Here is a 24,479-nt window from a genome sequence, read left to right as displayed (position 1 = left end):
CCTCGTACGACAGATGCAATATTTTGTAAGAAATTGTATATTAATAATCTGCGAATGCGTCTAGAGACTAAGTATAATATATTCAACATTTTTTCCTTTAGAAAAATACCATTCTTTTCCTAAAATACCTGAAGAAGGAATGCCACCTCTCCCGTTGCACTGTGGATCCTTAGCGCCTGAAGTTGTGGCAATGGCTGCAGCAGAAGTGGCGGGTGGGTTGCATAACAACCAGAGCGCCGACGATGGAGAACAGAGAGTAGCCTGTACAGAGTATGAGTTGGTCCACGAGGTTACTACAAATTTAATAGTTGTGCGAATGCAGCCTGCGTGAGGCAGGGATCGGGGTTCGTGTTCTCCTTTGGCACAAAAATCCGAATTATTACAATCATTAAAAATATAATTGCTGTGGAGCGAGAAAGTATCGTCTTTAAGCAACATATCCAATGCGTTCCCTTTAAATGAGGATCATATTAACTATCCAAATGAAGTCAAAACAAGGTTCCCTACAATAATTTCTTCATTATCGTTAGTTCAAGAACCACCCCTCAAAATACTCGAATTATTTTGTTTCTATAAACTCTATATGAAATAGGAACGACATAAATAATAATTATTAGTCCTTGCTTCCATTTTCGGCACTTTTTGTGTTACTCCTAGTAATAACTGCCATGTTATCGTCAGCTCTTCCCGTAATCACTTTGATGAATTTGACAGTTTCGCTTATAAGTAACATAATTTACGCGGCCATCAAAGCGTTCAGCTGTTCGCGAGCAGTGGCCAGCTCCTCCTGCGTCCGTACACTGCAGTCACACATCCTATCCATCCTAAGAAATCGATTTACTGTAGAGAGTTAATCAACTTTAACTTGACTGCTAATTCACTAAATACGGCTGATAGTTGACTAAACTGTGGTTAATAGACATTGTAGAAAACAATGATAATAGCACTACCTGTCTCTGGGCTGTATTCAAAACAAACACTAGCACTACTGGCACTATGGCTGACTAAAGGGACTCTCTCTGACTCTATACAAAACAAACACGAAATTTATGGAACACTATTACTAGCACTCGACAATTAAAGCTTCCTAAAAGCAAAAACACACGGAAGAAGAAGTGACAAGTAAGAAAAATACAATACTTAAATTAACGTAGCTCGCTGCACAGCAGACGTGACGCAGACGGCAGATACGACGACACTCAGTCAAAATGGTAGCCCTAATTCCGATCAGTACAGTTTCCTGCTCTACCCACTATCACAATATGATCATACTTTGTAAGAAGAGAGGTCTTTAGCGGAACCAGTTGTTATGAAAGTTGAAGGTGAAGGTGGGAGAAAGGATACCAAAGGAAAGGAACTAATGATATCAGCTGCATCGGGAACTTATACGGAAGCAGTGGGACAAGTGAAAACTCTTGCGGGACTGGGAATCGAACCAGTGATCTCCTGTTTACTAGGCAGTATCGTAAATGTGCGAACTATCTCGGCACTCCCCTCGGCCGATTCCCATCCCCACTTAGTGTCACTTATCCGTAGTCACCGTCTAATTTTAGATTCTCGCTGGAGGTCGAACGTAAATGTGCATCCGCAGTGAAGGTTGTGGTTTCATTGCCCGTCGAGGCGAATCTATTATATGAATGCATGTTGTCTGTTCTTTCGGGTATGTCCGAAAGAACAGTCACCGCACATTCATGTATGAATACACTTGCCTTATGTGACAATAAGTAATTCGTAACTACTTTATTATGCTTTGCCTGTAAAGGTTTAACGGCAGACCAATTACATTTTCAGTCTACTGGAGACATAACAACAATCAGTGCTCGTCCCACCTTAACCATCGCTGGGGTAGGATGGGGTTTACTGTTGAACAGACCCAACTGTGACAATCCACAAGCTACACCACGGATTGGAAACATGGAATGTCACCCTTATCATTTGCACGCATTATCTAAAAATACGCACTGAGATGTCTGCAGTAAGAAGCAATACACGAGTATTGTAGAAAACAGTTAATTTACAGCGTGATATATTCCCTGATAAGTACTAGAATTAATACAATACCACATTGCTCGTTATTAATATGAACGTATTATGACCACTGTTGTGTCACTGCTACAACCATATTTCATATTGTTAGCTGACTGTTAGCACTGCCAGGTGGTACTTTTTCTTGAATTATCGGTTTCTAAATCATATGCTAAACAACGAAAAAATTCTTTAACTCTTCGACTCCTTCGATAACATTTAAGACATTAAGACTATTACTTGAACATGAAGATGCTCGCAGCTAATACGAACAAATATATGAGAAATGGTTTCTAAAAATAAAGATTTATAAGAACAACAAAAATTATGCCAAGAGGAGACCATTGTTAGAAATTATGAATTAAGGAAAATATTTCTAATTCAAACGTTGTACGTAAAGAACAAAAATTGTTAAAACTATTGAAATACCATGGAAAATATTCGGCTGGCCACAACGGAAATCAAACCTGATGTAGGCTACTCAGCTGTGAAAATGGGAGTCTATGATCGTCTCTTGTCCCTCACGCAAATCATTCCAAATATTAATTTCCTTAAATCGTTTAAATGATCTATGAAACATGTAATTAACTTCTAACTAACTAACTAACCATCTAACTAAGAGGTTACCCTGTGGTTAATAAACTTTACACGTATTTAAAACTATCACCATTCAGATATAGACTTTTTTGTTTCCTTAGATCACTGCAGGAAAACAGTTACAACGGGTGGTTTGAATATGTAATCGTCGAATTGTTATCGCATTCATATCAAACTGTTTCTTCGCTCGTGATCTCGACGTTCATGGACGTAACAGTACAGAATGAAATTTCGTTCCGTACGGGAGTGTGCGCTGATTCGAAACTTACTGGCAGATAAAAAACGTGAGTCGAATTGGGACTCGTGCCTGCAATTTTTGCCTTTCACGGGAAAATGCTCTTCTGACTCGGCTACCCACTTCCGCGCAGTCCTCACGGCCTTACTTCCGCCTTGTTGTCCAACTTCTCACGATATGTACAGCAGAACTTGTGTGGAGTTTGGAATGTGGGAGTTGAGATATTGGTGGAAATAAAGATGGGAGAAAGGGTCGTGTGTCTTGCTTGGATAGGTCAATCGGTAGAGCTCGTGCCCGTGAAAGGCAAAGCCCTCATGTCCGAGACCGCAGTCCTGCCCACACCTTTAATGTGACAGTAAGCTTCATGAATCATACCATGTGAATTAAGAGACTACTCAGTACGGCAGAGTAACATGAATTATACTATATTTAAAAAATAGTTTTGAGAAGGAGTTTGCCAAAATAATTTTGTTGTGTACATTTAACTTCACTATATACCCAACAAAACCATTTTCATCCTACTAAATGCTTTGATTTGTAATTTTTGTGTTAATATTAAACTCTTAAGTTGTTGCTAGTTTTTGGTCCGTTATGGTCAATTTTTTATCATTTTCTAAGAACAAACAGTGACGACAAAGAACTCATGCGTGTACATATGTGATGTGAATCGATCGTCAGAATATCACAGCTTATTACAAACTTTTGTGCAGGAGTTCTAGAACTAAAATCAGGTAGTGATACATCAAGCTGTTCTGTTGTGACAATCTGTAGTCGAGTCTCGAGGAAACGATTTCATAAATTTGTAATTTGTAGAAAGAGAATAACCTATGGATCACTTATGCTGCTAATCACACATGTTCTAAATGCTTAATTAAATATACAGGATGTTTAATTAAATATACAGTGTCAACATGCAGTTTATGTTGTCATCTCAAATATCTCTTCGGAATGGACTGAGCAGCTTATAACTATAGCGTGTGTATTGAACGTTGCCTGTATTGATCGACAATACATTTGTCTTTAACCATTTTTTTAGATACTTCATCAGTTGGCATTCTGTAGTGGCTCCACTGATACTTTGTTTTTCTATTGAATGAAATTATGAATGAAACTGTTAATAAAGGAAGACCTATGTGGTTAGCTTGAGAGCCAAACGTAACATCACTCTTCCTCAGCAGACTTAGACACTGGACTGAAGAGTCCTTGTTTATGCTTGTTATTTCGACAGCGCCCAACCCGTGCGAGCTGAACTGTCGCGCGGCGGGCTTCCGCTTCTACGCAACGCTCAACAAGACTGTGGTGGACGGGACGCCTTGCCGCGGTGAGGCACCGCCGCCCGCCAGGCACGTCTGCGTCGCGGGTGTCTGCCAGGTAGGCGCCAGCAGCCACTCTACTTCGTTCTCACATCTTAACTGCGGGCTTATCACTCTCCCAACGCTCCAGTGATAAGACGTACAGTGTCATAGAGTCTGTGATGGAGACGCTCCATAAATATGGTGTAAATAAAGATACACAAAAAATGCTGCTGTGTTTTGTAACGTATGTGGTGCAGCGTTGTGTTCTAACACACGATTCACCATGAGGAACTGAACGTATATAAAGGTAAGTAGTACACTGTGTATATATCTTTCATTACCGATCAATCAAATAAAGCGTAATGGTGCACCAGGTACTATCAATTTTAATACTGTATCTCTTCTATTATTTCATACGAATGATTTTCAAACGAAACACTGAACACTGTTTATGCTGAATTAACCAAATTGTTTGTGAAGACTGGAAGCATTTTGTCGCATAACGATGTGGCTATAGCTATAATTTTCTTAATTTTTCTGTCTACTGTCCCAGCCTTATTACTACGGAAAACGGTGTGAATAATCCGATGTAAACTGCACATGGAGGGTGGTGCGGAGGGGGGGGGGGGAGGCTTCAGCTTACTTTCATTTTGTGTGTTTTCATTCCATTTTTTAACATCGACGGAGCCAAATGTATCAGAAAAAAAAATTACATTTACACAGCTGCTGTACGGTATCTGCATGGTTGTCGGTATTATAGTTTGTTTGATCTATCTGAAAACAGATGAAAATCCCCCCCTCCCAGAAAATACGTCTGGAGATGAATGAAGTCAGTCATGTCCACATGTCCACTTTTACGTTTGCAAATGATGGAACACAGGAATCAGTCGTCTTTTTGAAGGTTTTATTCGGCAGATCTAGAGTTGGGCTAGAGTCTAGCTATCATCAATGCACTATTTCATAGTATCAGTACATGTCAGTCCACTGTTGTTCGGGAGTCTCTCACGGTTCTTTCAAGATTACGTGAAGTAGTCTGAAGAGTAGTCTTGAAAGAACTGTGACAGACAGGGGACTAATATGCTTTGATACTATCGAATAGTGCATTCATAATGGCTAGGCACTAGCGGAAATCTAGATTTGCCGAATAAAACCTGTAAAAAAAAAGGACGACTAATTGCTGTGCTTTATCATTTGTAAACCATATCACACTCGTTGAGTGCACCCACGTTCCTAATGGAAGGTAACCTGATGACTTTTACGTTTTACGTACTGACAGCTGTGACTAAAATAATTAAAACAGATACAGGTACATAGCACTTATCGAAGCGCGCGCGCGCACACACACACACACACACACACACACACACACACACACACACAACTACGAACACGAACATCCTTCTCCGGGGCACAGAAATAGGATTTGCTCCTCGGTTCCGATCAGGGTTTTCTGTATGTATTTCTTGGTAGTCAGGCTAATGCCGGAACTGAAACTTCACTCCCAAATACTTCCAGCGGGAAACCACCCTCCCTTTCGCTACAACAGCACTCTGCACGTTCAGGAGGACGGAATAAAAGATATAAAAAATACAAAAACAAAAGAAAATACTTGCAATCCGACGACTGAAGTGCATCGCACACAAAAACACTTTCTCAAATTAACTCTGGTCCATTGTTTCGGATGTACAATCGGAGATGTTAGTTAATAATAATTCTAATCTTCTGGTTGAGGCCAAGGTTTTTGGGAAGTTTCCCTTGGTTGTAAAGCAAATTCTGGGGGTGTAAGTCTTCTGCCTAATGTTGAGGGACTCTCTTTGCCTCACAACTAGCTCGTCTGGATAATTATTCACGGGAGAGAATGGAAAGATTTAAAAACGAAACAAATTGCAAGACATCGTTAGATTGTGTCTCTACGTTTCAAGAGGCACGAACTACAGAAATCTAAAACTGTATTAGTATTAAATATTTAGCTAATTAAAGCAGTTACACTCGGATTTTTCCTTGCAGTTATAGAACTGATAAATTCCTAACAACAACGATGAAAAATTAAATTACTCTTGCTCGATAACGAGACCTTACCATGGTTATCCAGGAATGTATTAACTGTTTATATAATCTGAAAAGTAATTTGAATGAATCAGTACCAAATAGATCTCGGAGTTGTCGTTATTTATAATTATAGTCATGATCAACACAGTTACCTTGTAGGCTGATAAATTTACTTTTCTGCGGTAACAGGCGGATGCGTCGTGGTAAGGCTCCATGAGACACCCAAACGTGTGTGAAAGCTTTCCTCCTGATGACCGTACAACTAGCACCCAACACACAAGGAAATTGGTCGGAGATGGAATAAAACCAACCGCAACTCTCTGGATCACGTCCCTGGGCGTGAGGCGGTGGGGGGGGGGGGGGGGGCTTGAGGTCTACGGTGGTCAGACGATCTGCGGTGGGGGAAGGGGATGGGAAAGATCATTTCAAATTAGTTACCTGGTGAGGACATGGTGCACTGCAGTGTAGAGATCACCTGCTGGCACCAGCCAGTCCCTGCAGGCAGACAAACGGATCCGCATGACTGGACAGCAGTTTGTGTTAACGTTCGTTGATGTGAGTCGATAGCAAATGCACTGTTTGATATAAAAGATCAAGCATCCAGAAAAGGAGGAGGAAACAAAGTGGAACTTCACAGATTGAAAGATTACGTCATGGTACAGTGATTGAAATGTAGGGTCAAATTTATAAAGGACTTGGCATCATGAGCCTGTTCATCAGGATGAAATTGCGGGGAGACCATTACTTGTTCTTGATTATAGGCTCAAGTCTGAAGAATGTATCGTGTGATTCGTGCACAGTACGATGAGTCTCCCTTGTGGTGACAGTAATCTACCCTTAGGGTCCCACACAGTTCAACAGTCGGACACTGTCGCATACGAATGTCACAGGAATGTGGATGCCGCACGATTCGACAATGTGGCCAAACGGAGACCCACAATGAGGCCCCTTTCATACTGACAACGCTATCTCACACGAGTACGCAGTATCTCTGTGTGATCATATGACGGCGTTCAAGTCCTTTATATACTCTGTTTCGCCTGATAACAAAACTGAATACGAACAACACTTCCTGGTGGCTGTTCTACCTGTCAAAGAGGATTGCAGCTCAAGGATGTTTTCAGGGAGTGTAGTTGGTGTTCAACCGGCAACTTTGGTTGTAAGCCGAATTTTCCGAGTCTGATTGAGTCATTTTCCTTTAGGCGCCGTTTTAATCTTACGAGGATGATACTTTCTAGAAACTTTCCGAGTGTTTGCAATAACCTTACCAGACGGTGGTTGATTCACTGAGATAGGTTTCGTCTCATTTCAGTAAGGGCACAGCTTTGCCTTCCAGACGGTGGGGATGTGTTCGTTATTTGGACAGCTATTGATGATGCGGGAGAGTAAAACTATTGCCTTCCGTGGAAGTGGTATTAACTCTGTGGCCTACCCCTTGTACTGAATTATTAGTGTTGTGTATCATTTTCTTGAATTCAGCCGGTGACGTTAATCTCCGTGTGGTGTAGACGGTGATTGTGTCTGCTGCCGTATCCATTCTTAGTTTTGTCATTCCGATTGTGATTGTTACGATCTGTTGTTGCAATATGGCTGTCGTGTTCATTAGCGAATAACTCCGCTTGCTGGAGTGCGTCCTCTGATCTCTCTCTCTCTCTCTCTCTCTCTCTCTCTCTCTGTCCTTGGCGGAGTTTGTTGCCTAACATTCCACACTATCTGTCATTTGTCTTGCGTACGCAGTATAACACTCACTTAGGATTTGTAACTCCTGTAGGTGCGGTGGAAACACTTCGTTCTGGCAGTATGCTAATCTTACAAGCTTGTTTTTTAGCCCTTTGGATCTTTGTCGGTGGCATTTCAACCGCTGTTTCTATTTCGACCGTTATTATGATGATCATCGTTGGGAGTTTATTGCTGTTTACGTACACCTGGAACTGGTCCCAGTTCATATCAGTCCTCTTTGTATGAGGCCTGTCAGTGTTTATTGGTCTAATGAAAAATCATTGATCGTCCTAGGCTGACACTCTCGCTGAAAGCTATTTCAGAGACATGAGCTGTTCGACTGCGGAAGTTAAGTACTCCGGCCATTTCTCACGGTCCCTGTTGTCTTCTATGCCAAATCTCTGGTTCGTCTGTCGGAAGTTCCGTGGAGGGAGCTTTGCATTCAAGTCTTCTGCAAGTATTATTGTTGCATTAACGCTCAACTACTGCTGTGAGGTGAACGCAACGCGCTTCATGTTTCTCACTAGTATATGGGCCATCAGTGCAATTTCTTCTAAGGCCCTGTGTTCCGACTGAGTTTCAAGATGATGTGCGATCGTGTTCTTAAAGCAAACTGCCATTCTTCCATACCGTTGTCCTATCCTGACCGTCCTGTGTACCTGCACAATGTGGAGTCAAAAGTGGTCCTTTTAGACGGATGTCTACCATGTGCATCGCCATAAAATCGTTTAACTGCGACTTTTTTTTCTATAGTCTGTTTGCGTTCCAAATGTAAAAATTTGAGTTGTTCGTGCGTTGCCTATTATTAATTTCAGGGTGCAACGAAGCCTTGATAATTTCTTTCAACGACTAAGGAAGAAATTTATATTTTGTTGTAACGCAGTAAGTAATGAAACTTTGCCTGTAACTGTGGGAAAGGTTGCAAAATCATATTCGCTCAATTAAACGAGCTTGTTTCCTGAATATCTGATTTGTTTTCAGGGTGTCGAAATATGTTTTCCACATCTGTTATCCGTTCGCCATTTGAAGTGCTGGGTTTGACGTTACGTTGGGCAACTGATTGCGCTGTCGCTGCGATTTACTGGTTTTGGACTATCGTTGTCATGTGCGCTATCACCGAGTCCCACGAGAAATACGGGCCCCGCCATGAACTTGTGGCATTACACTAGTCGGCTTGTTGGCCATACGTCACGATTTCGCGACCCCTTGCAGGGCCCGTGGGAAAACAGTACGTCAATGAAAAGATACGCACTAAAGGTCTTAACTTTGTCATGTTCTTTCGAGAGATTGCGTTGATTTAAAAGCGCAATTTAGAATTATTAAACTCGTCTGAAATAATTACTCTCTTGTTGGTGACGGTTGCTGTTACTCCTAAGACCTGCCGTGTCACGTGCTGTAACTTCCGCACCGAGGCTTAAAAAATGGCTCTGAGCACTATGGGACTTAACTGCTAAAGTCATCAGTCCCCTAGAACTTAGAATTACTTAAACCTAACTAACCTAAGGAAATCACACACATCCATGCCCGAGGCAGGATTCGAACCTGCGACCAAAAATGAAGCTACTGAACTTTGTCAGCATGTTTTGTTCGATGTGCAGGATATCAGCTCACCAAAGACTGCACTCAGCCCACTACTTTACCGCTAAAATGTGCCAACAGTTCTAAAGAACGCCCTCCCTGAGGACTAGGCTATGAACTTTACACGGAATTCCGGTATACATGTAAAACTAGGGAAAAGGCGACTTCAGAATAACGAGAGAGACAAGCCTCGGTGCGCCGGCCGGAGTGGCCGTGCGGTTCTAGGCGCCACAGTCTAGAACCGCGCGACTGCTACGGTCGCAGGTTTGAATCCTGCCTCGGGCATGGATGTGTGTGATGTCCTTAGGTTAGTTAGGTTTAAGTAGTTCTAAGTTCTAGGGGACTGATGACCACAGATGTTAAGTCCCATATTGCTCAGAGCCATTTGAAACATTTTTTCCCATTTTGGGCACATCATTTCATACGTGCTCAGTCATTCGATTCATTACCTATTTTGTGGAGAATTTTTTTCTCATTTCCTGTAGGGCACCTTCATTCCTTACTCGGTCAACCCAATTTATCTTCAACAGTCTCCCTTAACAGCACATTCAGGCTTCTAATCGTTTAATTTCTATGTTACCTGCCATCCACCTTTCACATCCGTATGGAGCTATAGCCCAATATAGCTTTTTATATTATTCTCCTTGTGACAGGTTCTATTTTTGGGAGTTATTTATTTATTAAGGCCTTACGCCTTGTACAACGCTTGCCACTCCGCTTCTTTACATTTTTCACCTTTGCCGATTTTAGTTCCGGGATTCAAAAATTCGTCCACCTCTTCGAAAGGTATGTAACGAAGGCAGTGTCATTATAAACCGCACAAATAACTTATTTTATAAATTAACGATTCACCATCTTAACTCCTCCTTTTTTAACGCTTCACCAGCTTAATTCCTTTTTTTTTTTTTGGAAATCGTGTAAATGAGACGGAACCCGTAGGTTCAAAATGGTTCAAACGGCTCTGATCACTATGGGACTTAACATCTGAGGTCATCAGTCCCCTAGAACTTAGAACTACTTAAACCTAACTCACCTAAGGACATCACACACACCCATGCCCGAGGCAGGATTCGAAGCTGCGACCGTAGCGGTCGCGCGGGTCCAGACTGTCGCGCCTAGAACCGCTAGGCCACTCCGGCGACCCCGTAGGCATCACCCCTGCATTCACTTGGTCGGGTGTGGGAAACTGCCCAAAAACCACGTCTATGTTGACCAGTTCCCCGCATCCCGTCGTATATCCGCAGGACGGTTTCGATCGGGACCAGGGCGCCTCCCCAAATACCAGTAGCTCTCTGGCTCTGAGCACTATGGGACTCAACATCTGTGGTCATAAGTCCCCTAGAATTTAGAACTACTTAAACCTAACTAACCTAAGGACATCACACACATCCATGCCCGAGGCAGGATTCGAACCTGCGACCGTAGCAGTCGCGCGGTTCCTGACTGAGCGCCTAGAACCGCTAGACCACCGCGGCCGGCAAATACCAGTAGCTGCGTGCTAACGCGGGCGTGTATCCTGACAGGTACTTCACATCCTTAAGCAATCGATGTCTTTGCTTTCGGCAAGGCATAATACTGAACTTTTAATTAAGTACTCGGAAAATTTATTTTTATTTCCTTGTTTCCAAATGAGTGTCTGCAGTGCAAGTACCACTATCCTGCAGCACACCGTTACGGGAAACAAAACAACGTGGAGCAGTCCGTTGACAAAGCATAATATCGTGCAGTAATTCGCTTTCCGCGTTTGAAGGGGAACGACGTTGCAACAGATCACGCTGAGTTGGTGGAAGTGTACAGTAACGTCATATGACACAGAGGGTACGTAGCACAAACGCTGCCAGGGTGGTCAGACATGTCTGAATGGTGTACGAAATATCACACCATATTCGCGAAGAGCCGAGAGTTTCAAGAGTAGTGATGGCCATGACACTCCAGCGTACAGCCATCTAGGCGACAGAGATAAAAAGAGTGTACACCAGTTGTCGAGCAGTAATCAATGCCGTGAACGACATTTTGAACATTATAAAGGTCACCGCTCGTTGGGATCCATGACCGCTCACATCAATTCTAAAAATGCGCCGAATTGAAACAACAGCGAGAATGTCGCGGATGTTTCACTAATGCCGAAAAGAGGTGAAGGCCCAGCTGTGATCTGGCGCACAGATGAGTGATTACTGGGGTTGCAACGGCGTGGCTGTAACATGACGCTCGTAAGGGTCAAATCGTAACGGGAGTACACTACTCAAACCTCTTGTTGAGATTAGAGGAGGCTGTCATCACCATCGCGGAACGCTGTAGAAGGTAGTGGTTTTGCCCCACGATTACGCCGCAGCTCATTTTTCCAGGATAAAACAAATGTGCTGCCTATTTGGGCTACAGAGTTTTGCCTCTTTCCCAATATTCTCCTGACGTGGCAACCAACGCTTTCTTCCCCATTTCTTGGGAGAATAAACTATCGCGTATTAGATGTTTTCAGAACGTCGGTAAGGTGACTTTCGAGGTGGGCAGTTTCTTTGACAGTCTAAATACAGATTTCTGCAACCAAAGTTTCTCCACATCTTCCATTATTGGGGAAAAAGTTTCGTATTCGAAGGTGAATAAGTAAAGTACAAATACCAGATTTCATGGTCGCCAATTATTTTCTTCGAGGTGATAATTAAAATTTCACCCCTCATATGTGTTTCATTAGAAAGTTTCAACAGCTATGGCTCAGAGCTTGAGAGCACCATTTGTAAAGTCCGATATACGAGGGGCGTTCAGAAAGTAAGCTCTGATCGGTCGCGAAATGGAAACGACTATGAAAATCCGATAAAGCTTTGCACAGATGTGTTGGGTAGTGTCTCTAGTATAACCCCAGTTAGCATCACGTCGCTCTTCTCATTTCTGAGCTCGCAGTGAGTGCGTAAAGATGTCTAGAAAATAGTGTCTGCCGCCAAGTACGAGGGCCTGGTGAGAAATTTCGCCTGAAGCTATGCAGCTAACATTACATAACTGTCGTGCTGTTTCTTCTTCAAGACAATTCTCAGCCGCATTCTGCAGGGGCAATGAAGATGCTCCTCCATCGTTTTCAAATGGAAATGTGAGATTACCCACAATACAGTCCGCAATTGTCTCCCCCTGAGTTTCATCTCTGGTCACATGAACCGCTGTCTTTGAAGACAACATTTTGACACAGACAACGAGGTGTAGGCCAGCGTGGAGAATTGGCGGAAAGCACTGGCGGCTGCCTTCTATGATGAGGCTATTGAAAAGTTGGTACAACGCTATGACAAAAGTCTAAGTCAGAACGGCGACTACGTAGAGAAGTAGCTGAAAGGTGTAGCTAATTGTTACAAGTAAAACATTTCTGATGTTCACTGTGGTTTCAATTTGGCAATCAATCGGAGCTTACTTTCTGAACAGGCCTCTTATAAATCGCGTGGACCTAACGAACAGTGTTAGAAGAACGTGCACAGCTCAGGTTACCCAGTTAGTGAAGACGGCGCCTCGCGGACATCTGATGGTAATCGCCGCTCACGCGCAACCAGTGGACACGGACGACCTGTGCGGCAGAGTAGGAAAGCTGCACGGAGATAGTGAAGAGGTACAGTCCTTACACGGGAGACAAACATTTCTCTGCCGGGCCGACAATGGCACTAGGGGCTCGTTACAGCCTAGTCCAACTAGGATCACAACCGCGACATTAATTGCTCGTCCCGCTACTTGAGTTATTGAAAGTTTATGTTATCAAGCGTGACACTTATGCTATGGAGCATAGCGGAAATGCTAGGGTATTGTGTTACTGAGGTACCATTCAAATCCAGTCAACCCAACAGTGTTGGAGACAACCTTAACAAAGTTAGTTAGTTGTTCGGGTACTACGGCTATACAAACCTAAAAAGAAATCTATTTTTTATATTTGTTCACAACGGACTTCGTTTATTATGTACTAGTGGTAATCATTCACTTGTTCTTAGTGTAGTTCCTTGCTGATGTTAGTCCTCTTCTGTTCATGTTATCAGGGAATGTTGAAATTTTCATGCAGGCGTATAGTTCATGTTATCAGGGAATGTTGAATTCTTCATACAAGCGTATAATTAATTTTTCTCTTTCTTACTCGTCCGATAACCAGACCGTTGGTTACAAGAAGACGTTCACTTCATTTCGTTATTGATGGCGAAAAGAAACATTTGAGATCTTGTTGATATCATCCTTCTGGTTGTAGCTAAATTTCTATGAATAGGTGACAATAGGAACACGTCGATTACGGCCCAAGTACAACGAAAAGAGGAATCCTGCAGTAGAAGACACAACCGTGCTGAGTTGTAGAGGACGCTGTACTACAACCAAAGAACTTTCAAGCTCACTGTTACATCTCGCATCCAGTTGGTATTGTACAGTCTGGATATCAGTCAGCTAATATTTTATAACTGCTCTAACGTTATCGCACTAATATAGTCTTTTCTTCATTTATTGAATCATTTTGTCGCCCTGTTCTACTACAGTTTTGCTCCCACCGCAAGTTTGTAATTACTGACATAATACTGACGAAGTTTCTTACTAATTTACCTTCATCAATTTATTTTCTAAAGTAACTCCATTCAGTCCCTGTAGCTTTCGGTTACACCAGGGCCAAATATTCTCCTTCTTTACCACGATGAGTTAAAAAAAAATGGTTCAAATGGCTCTGAGCCCTATGGGACCTAATATCTGAGGTCATCAGTCCCTAGAACTTAGAACTACTTAAACCTAACTAACCTAAGGGCATCACACACATCCATGCCCGAGGCAGGATTCGAACCTGCGACCGGAGCGGTCGCGCGGTTCCAGACTGAAGCGCCTAGAACCGCTCGGCGACATCGGCCGGCCACGTTGAGTTATTCGCTCGGTGCCGCAGAAACATTTTACGCACCTTGACGTCTATCATAAACAAATTTGTTCATGTAAACTGCGAGCGTCAGTGATCTTTAGCCTGAGATAGCGTTGCCTATTAGTCTGGATCCGTATAAAAAGGCATAGTGTTCACGTTTCACATACTTAAGTAAATTGTCACTGCATGGAAGCAACAGAATAGTTCTTCAAATACCAATATTTTACTTCAAAAGTTTATTTAAACAGTAATTTGTGAATGTGTAATGCATTGTTGCCAGTAGCACATGGTTTTAACTGAATGAAAATAACTTGTTTCATAAAGTACATCACTATAGATGGATATCGTCTGGAGCTGAATGTAACTGAGATATGAGCATTTCTTCGTCTTCGATACTACGAAACAAATCTCTTCCAGTGCTAACTCTTTGCTGTCTATAATTCGGGAAGAGATAGTACGGACCAAAACAAGAAAAAAAAATTGGAGTAAACATGCGCTCTAAAATGCATGCCTTAAGAGCTATGAGCACCTGTTCAGTAGAAGAGATCTGCAAAACACATCTGTTCTACTGAACAGGTGCTAACAGCTCTTAAGTTATGCATTTTGGAGCTCATGTTGACTAGATGCTTTTGCTGTGAACGATCGTTCCTTTCGTATCACTGAATATTTACCATTCCATCTGGGACACGCTATTGATAAAAATGAAAGGTGCGGCAACGATGAAACAAGCTAATAGGCCTATTAAATATAGGTCCGAAAAGGAATGGACTCCTCGACGGGGCGCATTACGACACGAACACATTCTAACACAGTGCACTTGAGGACAAACATAGTACAAGAAGAGTTCCTCATTGCCATCGTTTATGTGATGTGACGGCTTCAGCATCTCTCCTCTTCAAAGCCGATACAAGTTTATAAACTCCCCAGTGTGTTCCGAATGTATCGCCAACTATCCACGATGCGTGCGTTTCCAGACTCAAGAACACTATCAACTGGCATGAAATAAACCAAAGCCTGTAAATTTTCTCGTACAAATAGATCCAACGGGTTCAAGTTGTAGACTTTGAAAGCCATGGTACTGGCGAGCCACGAGCGATACACTCGCTTCCAGATCAAATTTTCAGTCTGCAGTGGAGTGTGCGCTGATTCGAAACGTCGTGGATGAATGAGACTGTGTTCTGGATCGGATTTCGAATCTGGGAACTCTTCCTTTAGTGAGAAAGTGCTGTACCGACTGAGCTATACATGCACGACTCATGACTCGTCCTCCCAGCATTACGTATGTCTTACGCCGTGGGTCGCGCTTGGATAGCTCAGTCGGTAGGGCACTTTCCAGTGAAAGGCAAAGGTTCCGCATACGAGTCCTGGTGCGGCGCAAAGTTTTAAAATTTTAATCTTCGAGGAAGATACACTTGTTCGAAACGCTATGTACCGGTACTTAGTTACCAGGCATGATGCTAAAATCAAACGAGTGCATTTTATTACTTGTGGTGTTTCCAAATAAACGCAGCATAGGCATTTACCGTGTTGGAACGTTTGTGTGACTGCATGCTTTATTAAGACTATTTACTTGTTTCATTGTCCTTTACTCTCCTCTTTCATTTGCTTCTATAACAATTAATCCGCTTCCCACGCCCGGGTTCCCGGGTTCGATTCCCGGCGGGGTCAGGGATTTTCTCTGCCTCGTGATGGCTGGGTGTTGTGTGATGTCCTTAGGTTAGTTAGGTTTAAGTAGTTCTAAGCTCTAGGGGACTGATGACCATAGATGTTGAGTCCCATAGTGCTCAGAGCCATTTGAACCATTTTTTTATAACAATTAATCACCCTGTTCAAGGTGTCGTGCTGCTGGCGTATATTGTTAGTAATGTCTTCTCAAATTAAGACCTCTTTTTGATATCAGCAGACTTCTTTCAGCAAGAAATGCCGTCACATCCAGGCCTAGTCTCTTTTTAAATCCTCCTTACTTCAGCCGTCATGCGTTATTCACTTCTAACCTAGCGGTATTCCCTCTGTCTGTTGCCCCTGTTTTGATGTTAAGTGTATCGTTAATCTCATTTCTACCTATTCTTTGTTACTTTGGCCTTTCTTTAATTTACTGTCAGTTTATATTCTGTCCTCAGTACACCACTACATTCAACAGCTCTTCTGGTTCTTCTTCACTTCTACTGAGAACAGATATTATTTCATTCAAACTCGTAATCCTATTCCTCAAACTTCCTTTTGTTTCGTTTACTGCATCCTCGATGTAGAGGTTGAAAATAAATTGAGAAAGTCTACTCGTCTACATTATGCCCATTTTAAACCGAGCATTGGTTTTCCATTCATATTGTTTCCTCTTGGTTCTTACACATATTGTACATTACCCGCCTTTCTCCATGGACAATACCTATGTTTCTGAATATCTCAGCTGTCTAGCACCATTACGAATGCATTTTCTACGTCTACAACTCCTATGAAAGTACTTTGATTTTTCTTTAGTCTTTCCTTCATTACTAAGCGCAACCAGAACTTACCTGTCTGAAACAAAACTGTTCATCGGCTGATAGAACCACAATTCTTCATTCTATTGGTTCAAATGGCACTATGGGACTTAACTTCTAAGGTCAACAGTCCCCTAGAACTTAGAACTACTTAAACCTAACTAAGGACATCACACACATCCATGCCCGAGGCAGGATTCGAACCTGCGACCGTAGCGGTCGCGCGGTTCCACACTGTAGCGTCTAGAACCGCTCGGCCATCCCCGCCGGCTCTTCATTCTATTCTTCCGTATATTATTATTGTCAGCAACATATGTGCATAAGCTGCTTCTTGTTCTATACTTCTCGCATTTATCTGCCTTCTGTACCTTTGGGAATGTGTAGATTCAATTCTTACGATGACGCATTTAATAATAATCCGAAAAATGACGTGCTTACGTTCCTGTCGTGAAGATCGATGGTAGATCCTTTACGTACTAAAGAAAAGAAGACAAATTGGCAAACGCAGGCGTTTATAACAACATAACAACATTTTTGTCGTAACACTGGTTAATTTTGTTACCGACAGGAGCGGTTTGCTAAGGCACTTCTCTTGTATGAAGAATCTGAAGTATGTATTCTGGGAAGATGGCCTTGTTGACAAAAGAGTTTCTCTATCTGAATAATCATCAGCCGAACATATTCCTCGTATCATAAGTCTACAAAATTCAGTATCCTCTTAGAAGGCTGCCTGAGGCTGTAAGAGCACAGGTTTGCAGCAGTAGTCAACTTCAAATTTTTCTCAGAGGGAAACCTTAATTACCAAAGCAACTACAGTTCAATATAGGTCACTAAATGATACGGTATAAAGCATTTTATAAACGTCAGAGCCGTTGTGTCGCATCTCCTCGCCAATGCGTGACAAACATTAACATACGACAGGTAGCTGGCTGTTACACATTGGAAATATCTAATCAATATATTCCAATCACAGTGATATATAAAATACGGCTGGGCAGTAGTAAACGCCTAATTGTTTGGTTTTTTGGAGGCTGTACTAGTAAAGGTCTAATGTGTTTGGTTTTTTGGAGGGTGTCGTGTTCTCGGAATGGGAGTGACTAACGCAACAACATGAAACTTCCCGACCGATTAAATTCTTTTGCCGGATCAGGATCTGATAATTTAGAAATTTGTGGTAAGAGCCTATGGAAGCAAAATGCTGAGGTCATCGGAGGCGCCTCAGACCGCGCGGCCGGAAACTGAAATCGGAGCCTCACTTTCCGCGGGGTAAGGTATTCAGACACAACTCCTGATCCACTCTCGGAGCTTTAATTCTGCCAGTACCTCTGTCTAACTTCTCAAACATCACGTCTCTTCAGCATACTTTCTATACGAGCATTGTTGAGGACAGGATACGGCGGACAAATTCCTAAAGTGTTCGTCCTAATATTCTCTTGATACTTATCCTCTACAGCGGATTAAAACGAAGTTCGTGTAATATGCCTTTTCACGGACAGTTCTCGCCTTGATCGTGCACAGCTCAGCTGATAAGAGCGTTTCTCGCATCGTGTACGATTTCGGGTTGAAGTCCGGTTCGGGCACACTTGGCTAGGGAGCTTAAAATACAGCGCCTTCAATTGGAGAGTGAAGTAATCATTTTGGACACAAGAATACTCATGTGTAGCAGCTGGATTTCAAATGGCCCTTTGAGAACGTCAAAATTGGTAGTATGAAGAGATAATTTTGACTGCCTCGGAAAATAATAAAAAAAATTAAATACATTGTGTCTAAAACCTGGTGACAACCGATTATACTGCGACAGGGCACTAGTGGTCGGAAATGCAAATGGCTCTAAGCACTATCGGGCTTAATATCTCTCGCTTCCCACGCCCGGGTTCCCGGGTTCGATTCCCGGCGGGGTCAGGGATTTTCTCTGCCTCGTGATGGCTGGGTGTTGTGTGCTGTCCTTAGGTTAGTTAGGTTTAAGTAGTTCTAAGTTCTAGGGGACTTATGACCACAGCAGTTGAGTCCCATAGTGCTCAGAGCCATTTGAACCATTTGCTTAATATCTGAGGTCATCAGTCCCCTAGACTTAGAACCACTTAAACCTAACTAACCTAAGGACATCACACACAGCCATGCCCGAGGCAACCGTAGCAGCAGCGCGGTCCTGGACTGCAGGGCCTAGAACCGCTCGGCCACAGCGGACGTCGTCGGAATTTATATTTATCGTGTTATCGACATGCGCAACTTACACTGCGTAACAGCAACGTAGTTCATAGTAACTGTTCAAAGTGACGACCGCCAGTGTCAATGCGTGCACGGCAAAGGGGCATGAAGTCCTACCGCACTCACTCAAATATCTCGGGTGTCTTTTGTACCAGGAGGTAGCCAGCTTGAGCCGCAGCAAGCAGGTCTTCAACCGCTTCTACGGACGTTTCATTCATCAACTACTTGAAGCGACCCCAGAGGAAAATGTACAGAGGTGTGAGATCGGTCATTTGCTCTGATCATGGGCAAGACCTCCATTTCCAGTCCAGCGATTAGGATACGTGTTGTTCAAGTGCTCGCGAACATTAGTGCTGTAGTAAGTTGGAGCACCGTCGTGCTGAAACCACATCCTTTCTATTGCGGCCCACTAGAGGTACTGAACGCAAGAACTGTGGCAGCACAGCTCGCTGGAACACCAGGTAACGTGGGCCAGTCAAAGGGGGAGACAGCATATAAGGTCCTGTTAGGTGGTCTTGGACAGTGTCCGTCCATGTGTTGACAGAGAATCGTTGCTGGTTGATCTTTGTGAGAGTTTAGCAGAGCTGCATGCACAGTTGCAATACGTGCGCTGAAACTGGCGGTCGTCGCTTTGAACAATTAACCTGAACTACGTCATTGTTATGCGGTATACACAGTCTGTGTCCATAACACGATAAGTAAGCATTTCCGACCGTGGTTCCCCATCTCAATATAATCGGTTGCGGGCCCACTAACACGTGTCTCAAATTGACCCAAAAGGTTTGAAAAACTCTGTATTCTAGCAATTAGCTCTTAAGGTAGGCATTCTAGAGACCATGTTTACGGGACCATTTTACTGCGACTGATCGTTCCTGTAATATCCATGAATATTGATCTTTCGTGGAACAACCTGTGTGACAGTCAAACACCCTGTGAAGCGTTTGATATTTCGTGGTGTAGGAGGATGTCAAAAGTTAAATGGACTGACATGGTATGAAATGAGAAAGTCGTTCGCAGAATCGACGAGAAAAGAATTACGTGGAAAACACTAGAGGGACATGGTGTGATAGGGTACGTGATAAAAACTTCCTTGGTTCCAGAGAGAGGTGTAGAGGGCGAAGCTGTAGGTAAGATAGAGCGTTAAATATATTCCGAAAAATAATTACGTTGAATGCAGATACTACTTCGAGTACTTGCAACACAAGACCGTATCTAGAAGTAAAAACAAACATGCTTGGATGCGTAATCTGTGCCTGACTAAACAGCTCCTTCATGTGGTGAAAGATTTATCTGAAACTGTAACCTAGCCTTATCCTCGAAATTATCTCTCCTTCCTATACTATCTATGAACAAATTACACTGAGATAACATACGTCATTTTAACTTTTCATAACTGCGATTCACAGTCACGTAAAATTTTTTGAAAGACATCATGTTTACGCCAGTGACTGTTAAACCTTTTATTTCCACTATTGTAATTTCGGTCTTAGACCATTATAAAGTGCAGATGTTTTGGCTTTAAGCCATGTCAACTTTATACAGGCTCACACATTTATATGTCGTTGTCATTTGCTGTTATATACTTTCGTAACGCAGCATTATGAATCTATATAACAGCAAATGGCAACGACATATAAATGTGTCAGCCTGTATAAAGTTGACATGGCTTAAAGTCAAAACATCTGCACTTGATAATGGCCTTGGAAATAAATCGTTTAACAGTCACTGGCGTAAACATGATGTCTTTAAAAAAAAGTACGCCATTTTATATCGATATGCACATATAAAGATGGCCGTAGAAGGTGTGAAAGGGCGGTCCGTTGGCGGAGCAGTCAATTGCACTCACATGATTTATTTGAAAAGGCTTCCGGCGTGATTAATATCGCGTGACGGGAGTTAACAGACTTTGAACGCGGAATGGTAGTTGGATATACCGGGTGATCAAAAAGTCAGTATAAATTTGAAAACTGAATAAATCACGGAATAATGTAGATAGAGAGGTACAAATTGACACACATGCTTGGAATGACATGGGGTTTTATTAGAACCAAAAAATACAAAAGTTCAAAAAATGTCCGACAGATGGCGCTTCATCTGATCAGAATAGCAATAATTAGCATAACAAAGTAAGACAAAACAAAGGTGATATTCTTTACAGGAAATGCTCAATATGTCCACCATCATTCCTCAACAATAGCTGTAGTCAAGAAATAATGTTGTGAACAGCACTGTAAAGCATGTCCGGAGTGATGGTGAGGCATTGGCGTCGGATGTTGCCTTTCAGCATCCAATAATCGGACGGACTGAGGTTTGGGGACCAGGGAGGCCAAGCATGACGAAAGTGGCGGCTGAGCACACGATCATCACCAATCGACGCGCGCAAGAGATCTTTCACGCGTCTAGCAATATGGAGTGGAGCGCCTGGTTCTAATAAAACGCCATGCCATTCCTAGCATGTGGGTCAATTTTTACCTCTCTATCTACATTATTCCGTGGTTTAGTAAGTTTTCAAATTTATACTGACTTTTGGATCACCCGGTAGATGCTTGGGATATTCCATTTCGGATATGTTACGGGTTTCAATATTCCGACATCCACAGTGTCCAGTTTGTGCCGAGAATATAAAATTTCATGCATTACCCCTCACCAGGGCCGACGTAGTGGCCGATGGCCTTCACTTAACGATCGAGAGCAGCGGCTATTGATTAGAGTTGTCAGTGGTAATGGACAAGCAACACTGTGTGGAATAACCGCAGAAATCAATGTGGGACGTACGACTAACGCATCCGTTATGACAGTGCTTCGAAATATGGCGTTAATTGCCTATGGCAGCTGACGACCGACGCGAGCTCCCTTGCTAACAGCACGGCATCGCCTGCAGCGACTCTCCCGCTGTCGGTACCATTGTCGGATGGACCCTAGAGACTGGAAAACAATGGCCTGGTCAGATGAGTCCCGATTTCAGTTGGAGGGTGATGATGATAGGGTTCGAGTGATGCGCAGACTCCACGTAGCCATACACCTATGTTGTCAGCAAAGCACTGTGCAAGCTGGTGGTGGCTCCATAATGGTGTGGGCTGTGTTTACATGGAATTGACGGGTCTGGTGCAACTAAACCGATCACTGACTGGAAATGGTTATGTTCGGCTACTTGGAGACCGTTTGCATCCCTGTTTTGACTTCATGTTCCCAAACAAGGATGGATTTTTCATGGGTGACAATACGCAACGTCACCAGACCACAATTGTTCGAGATTGGGTTGAAGAACATTCTCGACAGTCTGAGCGAATGATTTGGCCACCCAGACCAACCTACATGAATCCCACCGAACGTTTATGGGACATAATGAAGAGGTCAGTTCGTGTACAAAATCCTGCACCGGCAACACTTTCACAGGGTCGGCTATAGAGGCAGCATTTCTGTAGGGCATGGTTTCAACGACTTGTTGAGTCCATGCCACGTCGAGTTGATGCACTACGTCGAGAAAAAGGAGGTCCGACACGGTATCAGAAGGTATCACATGAGTTTTTCACCTCAGTTGATATCTTTATTTGGTGATGTAGTTCAAATGGTATGTTTCTTGCTTTATGGAATTGTATCGTACAGTCTCGGAAACGATGACGATACAACGAGGGACAGCGACGCGTTGTCCGTGGCCTTCGGCTTCATAGCGGCTCACAGCTCACGTCAGAGGTCGCTGACACAGTATTTCACATGCGTCCAAGGATTAGTGACGGGCATAAACGCCGCTCGTAAAGGAGACGTAAATCCTCGCGGCGGTGACCTGCCCCACGCTACTCTCACCTCCACCACGAGTATCACACTGCAGCGAGCCTCAAGGCGCAGGCCTCATGTTTGTTCTACTGTCGCTCGAATAGTGTCTCCTTTTATATGCTTTATGACTTCTGTGAGTTTCCATTTTTATCTGCGCTGAGTAACCAAATGTCGTGCGAAGGCGCACAATGTGTTTATAGCGAATCGCTCCTACGAAAGCCATTCGAAATTATAGTTACACGTCGAGGCTTGTGGAGTCTAAGAGGTGTTTCTTCCATTCTGGACGGGTACTGGTCCACGCACCTTACATTGCTACACACTTTTTTTGTGTGTATCAAGAGACAAATGAATTGAGTACCTTAGCTGCCCGTGGGCATTGACCCAAGTCATTGGAGGAAGTTGAAAATTTCTTGTAGATGGTTATGGATTAATGAAGCTTAGCCAAGTAGCGACAACATATCTTTAGTGCTCGATTGGATTGAGATCGGATATCCTGGAGGACTTAGCCATGGTTGTAAATACAACAAGGAGCTTTTTAAGCAATTCGTTTGCAACGAAATAACAGCGGCATTTCCATGAGAGCATTCATTGCCAGAAAGTGGTGCACCTGGCCAGCAATCATGTCCAATTAACGTACGCCGGTATTAGGTTTCTACACTCGGACAATGGCGCCTCATTCGACGATTTGAATCAGCAAAGTCGATCTACTGCTACATCTATACGGATACTGTGCAAATCACATTTAAGTGAAGAGGGTTCATCGAACTACCTTCACAATAATTCTCTATTATTCGAATGTGATACAGCGCTTGGAAAAAGCGAACAAGTATATCTTTCCGTGCGAGCTCTGATTTCCGTTATTACATAACGGTGACCGTTTCTCGCGATGTAGGAACGCGTCAACAAAATATTTTCGCATTCAGAGAACAAAGCTGGTGATTGAAATTTGGTGAGAAGGTTACGCCGCAACGAAAAACGCCTTTGTTTTAATGATGTCCATCCCAAATCCTGTACCATTTCAGTGACACTATTTCCCCTGTTTCGCAAAAATACAAAACGTGCTGCCTTTCTTTGAACTTTCTCGATGAATTCTGTCAATCCTATCTGGTATGGATCCCACACAATCTAATGACTACAGAATATTGATTAACAGTAAATCGAAGAAAGACGAAAGAATGAGATGTAGCGGAAATGAGAACAGCGAGAAACTTAATATCAGGACTGATGGTCATGAAGTAGATGAAGTTAAGGATTTTGCCACCTTGGCAGCACAATAAGTAATGACGGACGCAAAAAGGACATCAAAAGAAGGGTAGCACTGGCAAAAAGGGCATTCCTGGTCAAGAGAAGTCTAGTAATATCAAGCACAGGCCTTAATTTGAGGAAGCAATTTCTGAGAATGTACGTCTGGAATATGGACTGTGGGAAAACCAGAAGTTAATCGAAGCATTTGATATATGGTGCAGCAGACGAATGTTGAAAATTAGGTGAACTGATAAAGTAAGGAACGAGGAGGTTCTGCGCAGAATCGGAGAGGAAAGGAATACATGGAAAACACTGACAAGGAGAAGGGACAGGATGATAGGACATCTGTTAACACATGAGGGAAAGACTTCCTTTGTGCTAGAGGGAGCTGCAGAGGTTAAAAGCTGTAGAGAAAGAAAGAGATT

General features: G+C 42.9%; 1 protein-coding gene across 1 annotated transcript in view; it reads left to right on the top strand.

The window, feature by feature from the left end:
- Positions 1 to 24,479, top strand: part of LOC126263420 (thrombospondin type-1 domain-containing protein 4-like) — a 198,904-nt gene that overhangs the window by 101,182 nt on the left and 73,243 nt on the right. Inside the window, exons 5-6 of the mRNA XM_049960513.1 lie at positions 4,086 to 4,228; positions 12,188 to 12,261. Coding sequence (XP_049816470.1) covers positions 4,086 to 4,228; positions 12,188 to 12,261 — 217 coding nt within the window. The remainder of the gene's footprint in view (positions 1 to 4,085; positions 4,229 to 12,187; positions 12,262 to 24,479) is intronic.

This window comes from Schistocerca nitens, chromosome 6 (genome assembly GCF_023898315.1).
Source record: "Schistocerca nitens isolate TAMUIC-IGC-003100 chromosome 6, iqSchNite1.1, whole genome shotgun sequence".
In the NCBI taxonomy this organism is placed as follows: Eukaryota; Metazoa; Arthropoda; class Insecta; order Orthoptera; family Acrididae; genus Schistocerca; species Schistocerca nitens.
This window is presented reverse-complemented; position numbering and strand designations above follow the sequence as displayed.